Source organism: Hoplias malabaricus, chromosome 5 (genome assembly GCF_029633855.1).
Source record: "Hoplias malabaricus isolate fHopMal1 chromosome 5, fHopMal1.hap1, whole genome shotgun sequence".
Lineage (NCBI taxonomy): Eukaryota > Metazoa > Chordata > Actinopteri > Characiformes > Erythrinidae > Hoplias > Hoplias malabaricus.
Window position 1 is genome coordinate 55392454 of NC_089804.1, and position 18548 is coordinate 55411001.

Below are 18548 nucleotides of genomic sequence, written 5' to 3' on the forward strand. Positions count from 1 at the left end.
GTGAGTGTGTGAAACTGTCCAAATGTGTGTGTGAGTGACTGAGTGAATGTGTGAAACTGTCCACAGGTGTGAATGTGTGAGTGACTGAGTGAGTGTGTGAAAATGTCCACAGCTGTGAGTGTGTGAGTGACAGGGTGAGTGTGTGAAATTGTCCAAAGTTGTGAGTGTGTGAGTGACTGGGTGAGTGTGTGAAATTGTCCAAAGGTGTGAGTGACTGGGTGAGTGTGTGAAACTGTCCAAAGGTGTGTGTGTGTGTGTGTGTGAGTGACAGGGTGAATGTGTGAAACTGTCCAAAGGTGTGTGTGAGTGACTGCGTGAGTGTGTGAAATTGTCCACAGGTGTGAGTGTGTGAGTGACTGGGTGAGTGTGTGAAATTGTCCAAAGGTGTGAGTGTGTGAGTGACTGGGTGAGTGTGTGAAATTGTCCAAAGGTGTGAGTGTGTGAGTGACTGGGTGAGTGTGTGAAACTGTCCAAAGGTGTGTGTGTGTGAGTGTGTGAGTGACTGGGTGAGTGTGTGAAATTGTCCAAAGGTCTAAGTGTGTGAGTGACTGCGTGAGTGTGTGAAATTGTCCAAAGGTGTGAGTGACAGGGTGAGTGTGTGAAACTGTCCACAGGTGTGAGTGACAGGGTGAGTGTGTGAAACTGTCCACAGGTGTGAGTGTGTGAGTGACAGGGTGAGTGTGTGAAACTGTCCACAGGTGTGAGTGTGTGAGTGACAGGGTGAGTGTGTGAAACTGTCCAAATGTGTGTGTGAGTGTGTGTGTGTGAGTGACAGGGTGAATGTGTGAAATTGTCCAAAGGTGTGAGTGTGTGAGTGACAGAGTGAGTGTGTGAAAGTGTCCACAGGTGTGAGTGTGTGAGTGACTGGGTGAGTGTGTGAAATTGTCCAAAGGTGTGAGTGACAGGGTGAGTGTGTGAAACTGTCCACAGGTGTGAGTGTGTGAGTGACTGGGTGAATGTGTGAAACTTTCCACAGGTGTGAGTGTGTGAAACTGTCTACAGGTGTAAGTGTGTGAGTGACTGGGTGAGTGTGTGAAACTGTCCACAGGTGTGAGTGTGTGAGTGACAGCGTGAGTGTGTGAAAATGTCCACAGGGGTGAGTGTGTGAGTGACAGGGTGAGTGTGTGAAACTGTCCACAGGTGTGTGTGTGTGAGGGACTGCGTGAGTGTGTGAAAGTGTCCACAGGTGTGAGTGTGAGAGTGACTGGGTGAGTGTGTGAGACTGTCCACAGGTGTGAGTGTGTGAGTGACTGGGTGAGTGTGTGAAATTGTCCACAGGTGTGAGTGTGTGAGTGACTGGGTGAGTGTGTGAAATTGTCCAAAGGTGTGAGTGTGTGAGTGACTGGGTGAGTGTGTGAAATTGTCCAAAGGTGTGAGTGTGTGAGTGACTGGGTGAGTGTGTGAAACTGTCCAAAGGTGTGTGTGTGTGAGTGTGTGAGTGACTGGGTGAGTGTGTGAAATTGTCCAAAGGTCTAAGTGTGTGAGTGACTGCGTGAGTGTGTGAAATTGTCCAAAGGTGTGAGTGACAGGGTGAGTGTGTGAAACTGTCCACAGGTGTGAGTGACAGGGTGAGTGTGTGAAACTGTCCACAGGTGTGAGTGTGTGACAGGGTGAGTGTGTGAAACTGTCCAAATGTGTGTGTGAGTGTGTGTGTGAGTGACAGGGTGAATGTGTGAAATTGTCCAAAGGTGTGAGTGTGTGAGTGACAGAGTGAGTGTGTGAAAGTGTCCACAGGTGTGAGTGTGTGAGTGACTGGGTGAGTGTGTGAAATTGTCCAAAGGTGTGAGTGACAGGGTGAGTGTGTGAAACTGTCCACAGGTGTGAGTGTGTGAAACTGTCTACAGGTGTAAGTGTGTGAGTGACTGGGTGAGTGTGTGAAACTGTCCACAGGTGTGAGTGTGTGAGTGACAGCGTGAGTGTGTGAAACTGTCCACAGGGGTGAGTGTGTGAGTGACAGGGTGAGTGTGTGAAACTGTCCACAGGTGTGTGTGTGTGAGGGACTGTGTGAGTGTGTGAAAGTGTCCACAGGTGTGAGTGTGAGAGTGACTGGGTGAGTGTGTGAGACTGTCCACAGGTGTGAGTGTGTGAGTGACTGGGTGAGTGTGTGAAACTGTCCAAAGGTGTGAGTGTGTGAGTGACTGGGTGAGTGTGTGAAACTGTCCAAAGGTGTGTGTGTGTGAGTGTGTGAGTGACTGGGTGAGTGTGTGAAATTGTCCAAAGGTGTAAGTGTGTGAGTGACTGCGTGAGTGTGTGAAATTGTCCAAAGGTGTGAGTGACAGGGTGAGTGTGTGAAACTGTCCACAGGTGTGAGTGACAGGGTGAGTGTGTGAAACTGTCCACAGGTGTGAGTGTGTGAGTGACAGGGTGAGTGTGTGAAACTGTCCACAGGTGTGAGTGTGTGAGTGACAGGGTGAGTGTGTGAAACTGTCCAAATGTGTGTGTGAGTGTGTGTGTGAGTGACAGGGTGAATGTGTGAAATTGTCCAAAGGTGTGAGTGTGTGAGTGACAGAGTGAGTGTGTGAAAGTGTCCACAGGTGTGAGTGTGTGAGTGACTGGGTGAGTGTGTGAAATTGTCCAAAGGTGTGAGTGACAGGGTGAGTGTGTGAAACTGTCCACAGGTGTGAGTGTGTGAGTGACTGGGTGAATGTGTGAAACTTTCCACAGGTGTGAGTGTGTGAAACTGTCTACAGGTGTAAGTGTGTGAGTGACTGGGTGAGTGTGTGAAACTGTCCACAGGTGTGAGTGTGTGAGTGATAGCGTGAGTGTGTGAAACTGTCCACAGGGGTGAGTGTGTGAGTGACAGGGTGAGTGTGTGAAACTGTCCACAGGTGTGTGTGTGTGTGAGGGACTGCGTGAGTGTGTGAAAGTGTCCACAGGTGTGAGTGTGAGAGTGACTGGGTGAGTGTGTGAGACTGTCCACAGGTGTGAGTGTGTGAGTGACTGGGTGAGTGTGTGAAACTGTCCAAAGGTGTGAGTGTGTGAGTGACTGGGTGAGTGTGTGAAACTGTCCAAAGGTGTGAGTGTGTGAGTGACTGGGTCAGTGTGTGAAACTGTTCAAAAGTGTGAGTGTGTGAAAGTGTCCAAAGGTGTGAGTGTGTGAGTGACTGGGTGAGTGTGTGAAACTGTCCACAGGTGTGAGTGTGTGAGTGACTGGGTGAGTGTGTGAAACTGTTCAAAGGTGTGAGTGTGTGATGCCCAGTCCATTGGGAGTTCCTGTCTAGTACCCAAAAATTCTGGGTAGACTCTGGACCCTCCGTGTCCCTGAACCAGACCAAAAAGGTTACAGATGATGAAATAATTAATTATTTAATGATTCTAAGAATTATATGAAGTCATCACAGAAGTTTTAGCCTTTAATTACATTCGCATTTCACACAGAGGAACAACAAGCCTCACTCAGACCCTGAAATCTGATTTCTTGGTGCATTGTGCAGTCCCTCCAGGGGCAATAAGCACTCACTGTCTGCTCCAGTGTGGAAGTGGAGCCGAGGCTGGAACCAGCGACAGGTTCCAGCAGGTTGCACTACACAGCTCTACACAACAGCAGGGAGGGTGTGTACTGACGGACATAGTGCTTGTCAGCAGGGATGACTTCTGGCCTTTGTGTAACAGCCTTTCTCGTCTGTCAGCTGACATGTGACATGCAATGGGGATGGAGCTGTCTCTGAGGTCAGGGCAACCTAATTTTGGATTTGTTTCCATTACTAACACTCAAGAAATGTGAACAAACACTAAAATTGATTTCAGCCACAGGGGTCTTTAAGATAACGGGACACAGATTACACACAATAGATTTAAACACACCTATTCTGCCTTTTTAAGGACTTCATTTAATGCCCAAATAAGGGCGTAGAGTACAAGAACAATGTTTTGACAGTCAAAAGTTTGTTGACACGCACTCGCCCAAAATTCCTTCTGAAATGACGGGTGCTCATATGGAGTTTGTCCACCATTGTCGCCTAAAAAGGCTCCACAGTTTTTGGAAGGTTTTTACTAGATATTAAAACATTGCTGTGGGGATTTGATTGCATTCAGCCAAGTAAACTTTATTTAGGCTCATTCTATATCTAAATTGCAAGCAAGTTGTGAGAGTACCTCAAGGGTTCCTGAGTAAAGACAATGGTTCTGAACAGAACAATTACATTATGAAGTGGTCCTTGGTATGAAGATATGGTTCTTGAGATTGATGGAGAATATGTTGTATATGGATCTAGACGGCACAGCCTTGCAAATGGTTTTGTACAACACAAACAAGGTTTTCTAATAGGTGTTGTATAGAACCATAAATCATATTATCAACAAGATCCATTTCCCCATGGAAAAACAAAATGAAAGTCCTGGAGATGAAACAAGATGTATGGCACATTTACGGTCCCTAAATAAAGGTACTGAAGATGTACCCTTGAGGATACCACCTCAGTGATAGTTTTTTTTGATTGTATGCAGAACTCAAGGATTTAAATAGAAACACTTTCTTTACTAAATGGTACTTGAATCGAACATGAGGGATTGTATCAAACCACCAAAGCTAGTAGTTGTTTCAGTCTCATACGTTTGTATTGCCTATAACACCATATATAAACTACTTTTACAACTGAAAGTAAATGGGGTCTTTTATTCCCCGTGTGCATGCAACATGTTGAACATGTGGCACAGGGTCATCATAATACTGTTTTACTGTGTATGGCTGCAGGTTTTGAATGTTGATGTTAAGTCCGGCCCCTATGACACCCTTATGGCTGCAGTAGCCAGACTCTTTGACTTTGCCCGTTCATTTCAGAACCCGCTTATGTGGGTTCTAAGGAATAGCATGACAGGAAGCGTGCTGGAAGCAATAACACAAATGTTTCTCGTTCTATATTATAGGTCTGCAGTGGTCAGAGCATAGAGGAGCCATTGTTTTGAAACCGTGGTGGACTTCAAACGATTCATTAGGACAAAACTTCACTGCAAGTATGACCAAGCAAATTCGGGTTCAGTTGGCAGCCATCTGTTCTGTGCTCCTACTACTATGCATCCAAGAATGCCTTGGTATAAAGGACTGTACTGGAACGGACTGTCCGGTTTTGGATAACTGCATTGAGGAGGTGTTGGAGGAAGGAGCCTGCTGTGCCACTTGTATGCGGCGAGGATGTACTTGCGAAGGTTATCAGTACTATGACTGCAACAAAGAGGGATTCAGGAATGGAAAGGTTCCGGAAGGAAGGTCCTACTTTGTCGACTCTGGCAGCACTGAGTGCTCTTGTCCTAAAGGTGGTGGGAAGATTGAATGCCATTTCATTCCTTGCCCTGAGATCCCGGCAAACTGCATTGCCCTTTCTGAACCTACCGAGAGTTGCCCTCACTGCTTGCGGATTGGATGCATTTTCAGAGATCAGAAGTATGAAGCTGGCCATTCCTTCCACATGGACCCCTGTCAGGTGTGTCATTGCCCAAAAGATGGAGGCAACCTGATGTGTTCCCCTGTTCCCAATTGCGAATCTGAACTGGTCAAGGAACCCACAGAAGACAACAGGAATGAGCTTCATGTCACCAAACATGAAGTTCCTGTTGGACTCCCTACCAAACAACATCCTACATTCAACAGCAATTTAATACCTGTTTACACAGAGCGCACATCAGATTTTGATGAGATGGATGACTATGACTACTTTCTTGAGACTAACTCAACCTCAAGCCCAGATAGTTCCCTTCAATTGTCTTCACCTCTCAGTCCCAAAACTCAGTCCCCCTGGGATGGCCTCCATTTAGGCACCAGGAAAGAGCTTAAAGAAAATCTAGGCACATCTGACGCTGGATCTGAAGCTGGAGAACCCATGAGTTCCCCCTCACCGATGGTTCCCACTACTACAGCAGGACAATCTGTAACGTCCAGACAGTATAAAACACCAGAGAAACCTGCCTTTCAGCAAGAAACTGTCGGTGGAGTGACCACTCAACAGTTCCAAACAGAGAGACCTGATCTGTCAAGGGCTTCCACACATGTTCGTTTAGATGAAGAAGATGCCCACAGCAGTATTCATCACAGGAATGGGGAGAGACATGACCATCACCACAGAGGGAAACACTTGGATACAAAGGTTCAGTCCACAAGCCCAGAACACCACCCCAGCCTCAAAACCCAGTCCAGCCCCACAACGTCACCAGCTCTGAGGGAACGTGAACCTCAGAGGACATCACAAACGATTGCCCAAAAGGAGGAGAAGGACAGGAATGATCTCTTTACAGAGTTGGAGAGCCAGGGAGGTGAGTGAAGCAGTGTTGTCATAAGTCCCCTTAAGGGATTTTGCTTGCTACTTGGAAGTAGGACCAAAAATCGCCTCCTTTTGTGTACAGTCATTGTCCATTTTATCAGCTGCACTCACCATAAAAACACACTTTGTAGTTCTACAATTACAGACTGTAGTCCATCTGTTGACATGCATACTTTATTAACCCCTTTGATTCTGTTCTTCTATAGTCAGGACCCCCCACAGAGCAGGTATGATTTTGGTTGTGGATCATTCTCAGCGCTGCAGTGACACTGATGTGGTGTTTATGTGTTAGTGTGTGGTGCTCTGATGGAGTGGATCAGAGACAGTAGCTTATCTGTTGCTGCACAGTTTGTGTTAATCGTCCTCTAGTCCTTCATCAGTGACACAGGACGCTGTCGGCTGGATGTTTTTGGTCTGTGGACTATTCCCAATCCAGCAGTGACATTGAGGGGTTTAAAAACTCCAGCAGCACTGTTGTGTCTGATCCACTCAACACACACTAACACCAGCATGTCAGTGGCACTGTGGTTCTGAGAATCTTCATTCATTCATTCATTATCTGTAATCCTTATCCAGTTCAGGGTCGCGGTGTGTCCGGAGCCTACCCGGAATCACTAGGCACAAGGCAGGAACACACCCTGGAGGGGGCACCAGTCCTTCACAGGGCAACACACACACTCACACCTATGGACACTTTTGAGTCACCAATCCACCTACCAACGTGTGTTTTTGGACTGTGGGACGAAAACCGGAGCACCTGGAGGAAACCCATGCAGACACAGGGAGAACACACCACACTCCTCACAGACAGTCACCCGGAGGAAACCCACGCAGACACAGGGAGAACACACCACACTCCTCACAGACAGTCACCCGGAGGAAACCCATGCAGACACAGGGAGAACACACCACACTCCTCACAGACAGTCACCTGGAGGAAACCCATGCAGACACAGGGAGAACACACCACACTCCTCACAGACAGTCACCCGGAGGAAACCCACGCAGACACAGGGAGAACACACCACACTCCTCACAGACAGTCACCCGGAGGAAACCCATGCAGACACAGGGAGAACACACCACACTCCTCACAGACAGTCACCCGGAGGAAACCCACGCAGACACAGAGAGAACACACCACACTCCTCACAGACAGTCACCCGGAGGAAACCCACACAGACACAGGGAGAACACTCTGAGAATCTTTGACCCCTCAAATCATAGATGCTCTTTAGTGGGTCTGTAGGGTTCTGACCATTGTGGCCACCACTGTTTACAGAACTGCATATAGACTACAGTATAGCTACACTATAGCTTTGTAATTGTAGAGCTACAAAGTGTGTCTATTTTCAGTGCAGATGAAAAAATGGACAATTAATGTAAGAGGTAATTTAATTTTTGTGGATGATCTTTGCATATCAGTATATATCTAAATATATTATTTTGTTAAATATTTTTCTAGAGATGTGGCCACAGGTAAACGTTTGTGTGTAAACACTAATGATAAGAGGTGTCTGCCAACATTTGGACAAACAGTGTATTTTTGATCAGTGCAAATAACCAAACTCACGTGGTTATATATACGTGGCTTTCGTGTCTATCTCCAGTGTCTTCCAGCACACATGATTCATATATTCCTATAAAAGGCCTTTCACAATTAATGTTCTCACACGAAGAACACTGTTCCTGTTCCAGCAGCGACGTTATCCACCATCTACAGGGTAATGCTGAAAATAACAGTCTGTTCCAGTAAGAAACTTATGTCCTACAGTTCTGTACAAAGGGAAGTTACGATTCGTGACCCATGGTTTTTGAGTGCAACCAGCACTTTTCGTGACATTGTTTTAACTCTAAGGCCTGTCCAGCTTCGGTTTTGTCAAACATGTCATTCAGCAACACACTTGGTTTCATCTGCTCATCAAAGGAAACCTCGATTGCTGTACGCTGACAGACTCGGATACAAACAGGAGCAGGAGGTTTCCACACATTAATCATAATGCTCGTGATTTATGGGTAATTACAACTTCTAACAAACTCAGAATGAACTGTGTCCTTTGGGAGCCTTGGAAACAGAGCGGATTGATTAGGTAGATGAGGGTAGCAAATAAGGGTAGGCTATATTTTGGCAGATTTATTGTCTGTGTGAAATTGTTCACAGGTGTGAGTGTGTGTGTGAAATTGTCCACAGGTGTGAGTGAGTGATGGACATTTGACTGATGGACAGGCATCATTTCCAGGGTGTGTTGTTGCCTTGCACACCCTGGACCCTGATTAGAGATGAATCACTGGATAAGGGACAACTACCTTGTATCTACACTCACTGTCTACTTTATCCCCTCCACTGATCACACAGGGGCACTTTGTAGTTCTACAATTATAGAGTGTAGTCCACTTGTTGCTCTGCAAACTGCATACTGCATACGGATGTGCTTGTGAATGTTGTGCTGGTACAAATGGATCAGACACAGCAGTGCTGCTGGAGTTTAAACCCCTCAGTGTCACTCTGCACTGAGAATAGTCCACCAGCCCTATATACCCTACTGGCAGCTTCCTGTGTCCACTGATGAAGGACTAGAGGATGGCAAACACACGCTGTGCAGCAACAGCTGAGCTACTGACTCAGTGATCTGTTCCATGCGTTTAAAAATCTATCTTAGAAAGAGGAACCAAGACTCAGAAGAGGAACTCATGACCCTCTTCACCGCACCCAAGTGGCGTAATGATACAAGGAGGGCATATTTTAAAGTACAGAGCTCCAGAAGTGTTATCAGTTATAGACTGTCCATCGTGAACAATGATGTGCATTTATTTTTCCTTATCTTCTCTGCACTGATCTGGATTCTTTGTTCCTGCTGAAATAGACATTTACAAAAGGCTAGATGCACTTCTTAAGAGCTTAAGATTATTAAAATAATAATATTAATAATAAAAAATACATATAGATAAATATCATTCAATAATTTTAAGAATCTAGAGGATGAGCCAAAGGAACAGCATGGGGTTTCACTCTTTGTTGATGTGTATCATCTTTACAGACTAGTTCAAATAATATTATTCTCCATATTAGAGACTCATAATATTTTGATTGTATCCTCCCCAGAGCAGCACCAGAGATAACAGCATTAGAGAGAGACAATTCCATCTCCACATATTTATAATTCCTTTGTCACAGAGGTCAGTGTAAATGCATGGTGTCTGTAGCTGTATATTGCCTCTGTGAAAACATAACTTTGTTTCTCAGAAGGATAAATTAATAGCAGATGGGTAAAAACCTTCTTAAATTTGAATGGTTGCGAAAGGAGGATTTTCATGAACAACTTTGACACATGGAGATCCAGGGTAAAATATATCAGCCTCTTGATTAATGGAGACGTGCAGAAACTCCATATTTCTTGCTAGGGTTGCCTTATATATGCTTATGTAAACTATATATAGTTTGAAAGCCGTCATATTGACTCACGTCAAAAGTCGCAGAGCACTCTTTTATTTATCGGATATTCTACATGATCTCCTTCTCGTTTGAAAAACTTGATCCAATATGACGGCTTTCAAGATGGCAGCTATGTTCAGGGCATAGCCTAAAAGATATGCCCCCTCACGCATTACTTGCTGGGGATAAAAGTGTGTCGTACGACTTTTGACTCACGCTATAGAATAGTTTATTAGCCATAAACAATACAAATGATATGAGCATGACACTATGGTAATAACTTTAACCTTTCACTTGTAACATTTTTGTCGATGAGCTCTGGGTCGAGGCGAGAATGAAGCAAGTTGAAATGGAGAATGCAGAAAAGTGAGAATGCAACACTGCAGTGGGGAAAGCTGTGTGGGGCTGGCAATCTAGCTAAATTTGCCATGATGTAGCATCATGCTAACTACATTAGCCAGGTTTCCATTCTTCTTTGCTTAACAGACTAGAGCCTCACTCAGAGTTTTAAAGTGCCCTCTAGGGGAGTATAAAGTTCAGACATGTCTGTTTGTTTTGGTTCAGATATGAGATATAATTACAAGAATGAACAATGATAGAAAAGCTCAATTATATAATCAGCTGTCCTAATTTGCTTATTTAATTTTTTTAATATTCTCAACTAACCACGCAGCCGTGCCCATCTCATATTGCTAGTTGTAGAGTAGGGCTTTTAATAACAACACTCTCACATCTGAGTGAAATCATTGGCTTGTATCTCACTGAGGCTGTTCAGAACTGCTCCAGCACCTGGTCTTTAAATGAATGCGTGACATTTCTTCCACCCAATTCATCGTTTACAGCCAGCACTGATTGTCATGTGCGTGTTGTGAGTGTAAGACATAGCTCCAGGGCTTAAAGTTCTTTAGACCCCACTTTTCCTGGAATAAAGAGATCAAACAGCTCAGTGTCATCTTTATTTATAATCTCCTGATGAGGTCATTAGCCAGAACCAGCGGTAGAGCTGCTGTAATATGCTTGGTGTACAGTAATCTCTAGTTTTGTATGATGCTACTTACACTTTCCACTTTTGGATGCTGGATACCGCATTGACTTGTGTGGGACAAGTTTTCCATGTCTCCAACACTTTTTTAATAGCTTTTACATCAGAGGCGATTGCTCTAAGACTGCAAGGGAAGCTCAGCTTCCCCTAAAATGTAAAAAAATAAGTGATCAAATATATACTGTTGTGTGTACATGTCATTGAATAAATATGCACTACAACGCACTCAACTTTTGTTCAGAATCAGCTTCTTATCACTGGTAAAGACGCGGCTTTCCTCTCAATCATTCCCGCAACTTCACTGTGCTTTAAACAGTGAGGACACTGAGCATCCACAGAGTTCAATAGCGAAGCAGCGAAGTGCAGCGAAACGAGATGAGCCATTGGATAAATGCTGGGCTTTGTCCCGCCCATCGGATGCTCAGCGTCTCTGGGGGTCTATGGGGCAGTGGGCTGGCCTCGGCTGGCCCGGACGCTCAGCTTCTGCATGATGATTGGATGATCTGTCTGAGGCTGAATCCCTTTTTGATTGACAGCGAAATGAGCGAATCAGCGATCCTTTGGTGTAGAGATCCGTGGGAGCACAGGCGGACACACTTCACATGGGCCAAGGCCGTTTAAGCAGCCTAGCTCTGCTGGCCATTGAGAGGACACTAGTCAAGTCCCTGGAAGAGACGCCTTGTTGGTACGACAGGGTCACAGATCATTTTCTTTAAAAGGAACGGAGGGTAGAATTTACGTATAAATAAACCATCACATTTTATGATGTAGGCCGAAATTGAGCTTCCCCTCCTTGAAAGACCAGCATCCGCCACTGTTTTACATAACACATGGACTAGGTGGAGGGATGAGATCTAGATTCATATTTATCAAGCATCTGAGAGCCGAGATACTGATCTAATAATGGTCCCGTTATTATGACTCACATCGCTTTATTTACAGTTTGTACATTCTCCTTTTATTCAACTTAAAAACATTTGTTTAAAATTCTTTAGCTGGATATTTTACACTTGGATACAGTTGCCAGAGCTTCACCAGACACTCATCATAGGCTCAATACGATTGGCTTAGACTGAAGATAACACTGTTAAAATAGAAAATAGAGCAGTGTGCAAGAAAAGAACGTTTCATTCTTTTATACATTCAGTCATCTACTGTAACTGCTTCTGTCTGATGGGGTTTGGAGCTGGTCCGGAGCCGAGTGATCGGGCCTTATTAATGAAACGTGAGCCGAAAGAATTTGCACATGAATCAAGCGCAAAGCATTTTTTTTCATAAATATCCGGATTCATTCATAGTCTTTTATTTGACCTCACTTTAATTTAAAAAGTTTATAATAAATAGAATTAAATAAATCTAATGCTTAAATAGGGCGGAACAGTGGCGCAGCAGGTAGGTGTCGCAGTCACACAGCTCCAGGGACCTGGAGGTTTTGGGTTCGATTCCCGCTCCGGGTGACTGTCTGTGAGGAGTGTGGTGTGTTCTCTCTGTTTCTGCATGGGTTTCCTCCGGGTGACTGTCTGTGAGGAGTGTGGTGTGTTCTCCCTGTGTCTGCATGGGTTTCCTCCGGGTGACTGTCTGTGAGGAGTGTGGTGTGTTCTCTCTGTGTGTGCGTGGGTTTCCTCCGGGTGACTGTCTGTGAGGAGTGTGGTGTGTTCTCTCTGTGTCTGCGTGGGTTTCCTCCAGGTGACTGTCTGTGAGGAGTGTGGTGTGTTCTCCCTGTGTCTGTGTGGGTTTCCTCCGGGTGACTGTCTGTGAGGAGTGTGGTGTGTTCTCCCTGTGTCTGTGTGGGTTTCCTCCGGGTGACTGTCTGTGAGGAGTGTGGTGTGTTCTCCCTGTGTCTGCGTGGGTTTCCTCCAGGTGACTGTCTGTGAGGAGTGTGGTGTGTTCTCCCTGTGTCTGTGTGGGTTTCCTCCGGGTGACTGTCTGTGAGGAGTGTGGTGTGTTCTCCCTGTGTCTGTGTGGGTTTCCTCCGGGTGACTGTCTGTGAGGAGTGTGGTGTGTTCTCTCTGTGTCTGCGTGGGTTTCCTCCGGGTGACTGTCTGTGAGGAGTGTGGTGTGTTCTCCCTGTGTCTGTGTGGGTTTCCTCCGGGTGACTGTCTGTGAGGAGTGTGGTGTGTTCTCCCTGTGTCTGTGTGGGTTTCCTCCGGGTGACTTTCTGTGAGGAGTGTGGTGTGTTCCCCCTGTGTCTGCGTGGGTTTCCTCCGGGTGACTGTCTGTGAGGAGTGTGGTGTGTTCTCCCTGTGTCTGCGTGGGTTTCCTCCAGGTGACTGTCTGTGAGGAGTGTGGTGTGTTCTCCCTGTGTCTGTGTGGGTTTCCTCCGGGTGACTGTCTGTGAGGAGTGTGGTGTGTTCTCCCTGTGTGTGCGTGGGTTTCCTCCGGGTGACTGTCTGTGAGGAGTGTGGTGTGTTCTCCCTGTGTCTGTGTGGGTTTCCTCCGGGTGACTGTCTGTGAGGAGTGTGGTGTGTTCTCCCTGTGTCTGTGTGGGTTTCCTCCGGGTGACTGTCTGTGAGGAGTGTGGTGTGTTCTCCCTGTGTCTGTGTGGGTTTCCTCCGGGTGACTGTCTGTGAGGAGTGTGGTCTGTTCTCTCTGTGTCTGCGTGGGTTTCCTCCGGGTGACTGTCTGTGAGGAGTGTGGTGTGTTCTCCCTGTGTCTGTGTGGGTTTCCTCCGGGTGACTTTCTGTGAGGAGTGTGGTGTGTTCCCCCTGTGTCTGCATGGGTTTCCTCCGGGTGACTGTCTGTGAGGAGTGTGGTGTGTTCTCCCTGTGTCTGCGTGGGTTTCCTCCAGGTGACTGTCTGTGAGGAGTGTGGTGTGTTCTCTCTGTGTCTGCGTGGGTTTCCTCCGGGTGACTGTCTGTGAGGAGTGTGGTGTGTTCTCCCTGTGTGTGCGTGGGTTTCCTCCGGGTGACTGTCTGTGAGGAGTGTGGTGTGTTCTCTCTGTGTCTGCGTGGGTTTCCTCCAGGTGACTGTCTGTGAGGAGTGTGGTGTGTTCTCCCTGTGTCTGTGTGGGTTTCCTCCGGGTGACTGTCTGTGAGGAGTGTGGTGTGTTCTCCCTGTGTCTGTGTGGGTTTCCTCCGGGTGACTGTCTGTGAGGAGTGTGGTGTGTTCTCCCTGTGTCTGTGTGGGTTTCCTCCGGGTGACTTTCTGTGAGGAGTGTGGTGTGTTCCCCCTGTGTCTGCGTGGGTTTCCTCCGGGTGACTGTCTGTGAGGAGTGTGGTGTGTTCTCCCTGTGTCTGCGTGGGTTTCCTCCAGGTGACTGTCTGTGAGGAGTGTGGTGTGTTCTCCCTGTGTCTGTGTGGGTTTCCTCCGGGTGACTGTCTGTGAGGAGTGTGGTGTGTTCTCCCTGTGTGTGCGTGGGTTTCCTCCGGGTGACTGTCTGTGAGGAGTGTGGTGTGTTCTCTCTGTGTCTGTGTGGGTTTCCTCCGGGTGACTGTCTGTGAGGAGTGTGGTGTGTTCTCCCTGTGTCTGTGTGGGTTTCCTCCGGGTGACTGTCTGTGAGGAGTGTGGTGTGTTCTCCCTGTGTCTGTGTGGGTTTCCTCCGGGTGACTGTCTGTGAGGAGTGTGGTGTGTTCTCCCTGTGTCTGTGTGGGTTTCCTCCGGGTGACTGTCTGTGAGGAGTGTGGTCTGTTCTCTCTGTGTCTGCGTGGGTTTCCTCCGGGTGACTGTCTGTGAGGAGTGTGGTGTGTTCTCCCTGTGTCTGTGTGGGTTTCCTCCGGGTGACTTTCTGTGAGGAGTGTGGTGTGTTCCCCCTGTGTCTGCATGGGTTTCCTCCGGGTGACTGTCTGTGAGGAGTGTGGTGTGTTCTCCCTGTGTCTGCGTGGGTTTCCTCCGGGTGACTGTCTGTGAGGAGTGTGGTGTGTTCTCCCTGTGTGTGCGTGGGTTTCCTCCGGGTGACTGTTTGTGAGGAGTGTGGTGTGTTCTCCCTGTGTCTGTGTGGGTTTCCTCCGGGTGACTGTCTGTGAGGAGTGTGGTGTGTTCTCCGTGTCTGCGTGGGTTTTCTCCCACAGTCCAAATACACACGTTGGTAGGTGGACTGGCGACTCAAGAGTGTCCGTTGGTGTGAGTGTGTGAGTGAATGTGTGTGTGTGTGTGTTGCCCTGTGAAGGACTGGCGCCCCCTCCAGGGTGTATTCCCACCTTGCGCCCAATGATTCCAGGTAGGCTCTGGTCTCACCGAGACCCTGAACTGGATAAGGGTTACAGATAATGAATGAATGAATGAATGAATGAATAATGATAAAATAATAAAAAATACACTTTAAAAGTATAATCAAATTAAATTTGACTCAGCAAGCAAATAATTTGAAGCAGTTCTTGCAGTTGTCCCTCTTTGAGAGAGGTTACGTATAAACGCCTTTAGCTTTCATGTGTGTTCCTGCTCTATTTGCGAAGTCCTGCAGGACAATTTGTAGTACGAGTATAACTCAGATTTTGAGCAGTATAATCTGTCTAAAGCCTTTCCACTTAGTGATCAGCAAAAATATAAGATGAAAATAAAAATGCAGATTTGAATGCACTTCAATAAAGAGCCGTGGTTTTTAGTTTTTTTGTTCCTCACTCCAAAGGATTTCTTATATGATGGTCATTTGAAATTCATGGGTGTGGATTATGGTAATGATATGCTAATTGTAAAGTAACGTGAACGCCCTCCCAAGTTGTAAACTTTTTGTATTTACTAGAAAACACATGTTCTATTTATAAATCTGTTGTTTGTGCAGCATTTTTGAATCTGAGGAAAGGTTTTGAGAAGGTTGATGTTTACTGGTGAATTTATGTAAATTACTTTGTTTTGAATGGGGCCCTTTAAGCGGAAGGCAGAATGCGCAACATGGACAGAGCTCCAGTCCATCAGAGGGGATCACACACTCACCCAGTCACTCACACAACTATACTTTTGCTCTAACTGACTGAGCTGTTGATCTAATTCTCTTTTAATGCTTTTGCGGATTCATTCTTGACACAGCGTCAGATAACAGCGTTTCAGTCCAAAGGGAATGGACTGAAAACCCATATTTGCGTCCTCTCTCAAAAACTGGAATGATGCTGGATTCCGTTTGACACGTACGGTCCACATTAGAGCCGGCTCAGTTTGGCACTGAACTCCTGCTAGAGAAGGGAAGTGGCGTGATGAGCTCTGGATCTGTCCCAGGGTTTTTGGATGGATTGGCACAGCGAGAGTTCAGTTGTCAAGGTCAGCGGGTGAACGGAAGAGCTCCAGGATGATGACATCCTGTAGTGCAGGAAAAAGGCGTTAGCGATAATCTCCATGAGTAATGCTTCATATCTGCTGCGTGAGGAGGGCCGGCAGGATCCTGGCAGACAACTCGCTAAAGGGCAACTTTCAAGTCAATCTGAAAGAACCGAAGAAGTCTCTGAAGACGTGCCATATCCTCCCCATCTCACGACAGGCTTAGTTTGCTTTCCTAAATGAGACGTTATTAAAAGGAAGATGATCTGGGGTCTGTTTTTAAAGTGGTGGTTTAAGGATGGGGTCAGCAAAAGAACACTACTTTGAATGAATGAATGATTGTTAAACTTATACATTGTTTTTTCTAGACATTCAAGGAGCTTTCTTTGAAACATTAGGGAGTCACCTTAAATATATATCCCTATACACATGCGCACATGCAAGAAGACACTTTAAATCCGATTTGACTGATCATTGGGCGCAAGGCGGGAATACACCCTGGAGGGGGCGCCAGTCCTTCACAGGGCAACACACACACTCACACATTCACTCACACACTCACACCTACGAACACTTTGGAGTCGCCAATCCACCTACCAACGTGTGTTTTTGGACTGTGGGAGGAAACCGGAGCACCCGGAGGAAACCCACGCAGACACAGAGAGAACACACCACACTCCTCACAGACAGTCACCCAGAGGAAACCCACACAGACACGGGGAGAACACACCACACTCCTCACAGACAGTCACCCGGAGGGAAACCCACGCAGACACAGGGAGAACACACCACACTCCTCACAGACAGTCACCCGGAGGAAACCCACACAGACACAGGGAGAACACACCACACTCCTCACAGACAGTCACCTGGAGCGGGAATTGAACCCACAGGTCTCTGGAGGTATCCACCTAATATTAATCTAGGAGCATGTATGAAAGTCACCCATATCATTTGAAAAATCAGATTTGTCATAATCACACAGCCTTGAAAAAAAACTGACACGTCACATTAAGGCAAATATATCAGATATGAGTCACTTCAGCCTGGTAATGTGCTTTTTGCTAGACGGCTAACGTGTTTGCTAGATTAAGGTGCTGCCATTTGCCAGTTGTGGTAAGCCCCAGGGGCTTCATTATGTCCAATTTTGCTGAACCGAACTACAAGACATTGTGTAAATGCCCCGCAGGAACTACATTCCCCATAATCCTCCAGCATCTTTCTAAATGCTTGAGCATGCACTTTCAGTCAGAGCCAGTTTACTTCGTCATTTTCAAGTAATGGACATTCGTAATTATTCAAAAGTAAGTCAGCGGCACAACAGCTGAGGTAATGATAACTCATAACGATATATTAGGGTTTTAGTGGCTTATAACTGTATAATTTACCAAAAATACATATTACACCACTAAAGCAAACAGTGTAATATTCCCTGCCCGCAGAAAATAATGGTAAGAGCATGTTACACCACCCAACAAACTTCTCATGAGTATGGTAGACTGTCTTTTATGAATCGTTCAGTTCTGGAAAATGACATCAAATTAGGAGCTGCAGAAGATCTCCAGTTACACAAACCTCACATTTTCAATGAACCCCCACGTGTTTGTCAAATGTTGCAAAACTGAAAGTATTCATACAATTGTACAATAACTGCACATAAACAAAACGAATGCATTTAATTAAAATGTATTTAGTGTCTGTGAGGAGTGTGGTGTGTTCTCCCTGTGTCTGCGTGGGTTTCCTCCAGGTCACTGTCTGTGAGGAGTGTGGTGTGTTCTCTCTGTGTCTGCGTGGGTTTCCTCCGGGTGACTGTCTGTGAGGAGTGTGGTGTGTTCTCCCTGTGTCTGCGTGGGTTTCCTCCGGGTGACTGTCTGTGAGGAGTGTGGTGTGTTCTCCCTGTGTCTGCGTGGGTTTCCTCCAGGTCACTGTCTGTGAGGAGTGTGGTGTGTTCTCCCTGTGTCTGCGTGGGTTTCCTCCGGGTGACTGTCTGTGAGGAGTGAGGTGTGTTCTCCCTGTGTCTGCGTGGGTTTCCTCCAGGTCACTGTCTGTGAGGAGTGTGGTGTGTTCTCTCTGTGTCTGCGTGGGTTTCCTCCGGGTGACTGTCTGTGAGGAGTGTGGTGTGTTCTCCCTGTGTCTGCGTGGGTTTCCTCCGGGTGACTGTCTGTGAGGAGTGTGGTGTGTTCTCCCTGTGTCTGCGTGGGTTTCCTCCAGGTCACTGTCTGTGAGGAGTGTGGTGTGTTCTCCCTGTGTCTGCGTGGGTTTCCTCCGGGTGACTGTCTGTGAGGAGTGAGGTGTGTTCTCCCTGTGTCTGCATGGGTTTCCTCCAGGTCACTGTCTGTGAGGAGTGTGGTGTGTTCTCCCTGTGTCTGTGTGGGTTTCCTCCGGGTGACTGTCTGTGAGGAGTGTGGTGTGTTCTCCCTGTGTCTGCGTGGGTTTCCTCCGGGTCACTGTCTGTGAGGAGTGTGGTGTGTTCTCTCTGTGTCTGTGTGGGTTTCCTCCGGGTGACTGTCTGTGAGGAGTGTGGTGTGTTCTCTCTGTGTCTGCATGGGTTTCCTCCGGGTGACTGTCTGTGAGGAGTGTGGTGTGTTTTCTCTGTGTCTGCATGGGTTTCCTCCGGGTGACTGTCTGTGAG

General features: G+C 46.8%; 1 protein-coding gene across 1 annotated transcript in view; it reads left to right on the plus strand.

Annotated features, from left to right (window-relative positions):
• The window catches only part of LOC136697840 (fibulin-1-like), a 57226-nt gene that overhangs the window by 2591 nt on the left and 36087 nt on the right, over positions 1 to 18548 (plus strand). The window contains exon 2 of the mRNA XM_066673124.1: positions 4867 to 6246. Within this exon, the coding sequence (XP_066529221.1) occupies positions 4956 to 6246 (1291 nt within the window). The 5' untranslated portion in view covers positions 4867 to 4955. The remainder of the gene's footprint in view (positions 1 to 4866; positions 6247 to 18548) is intronic.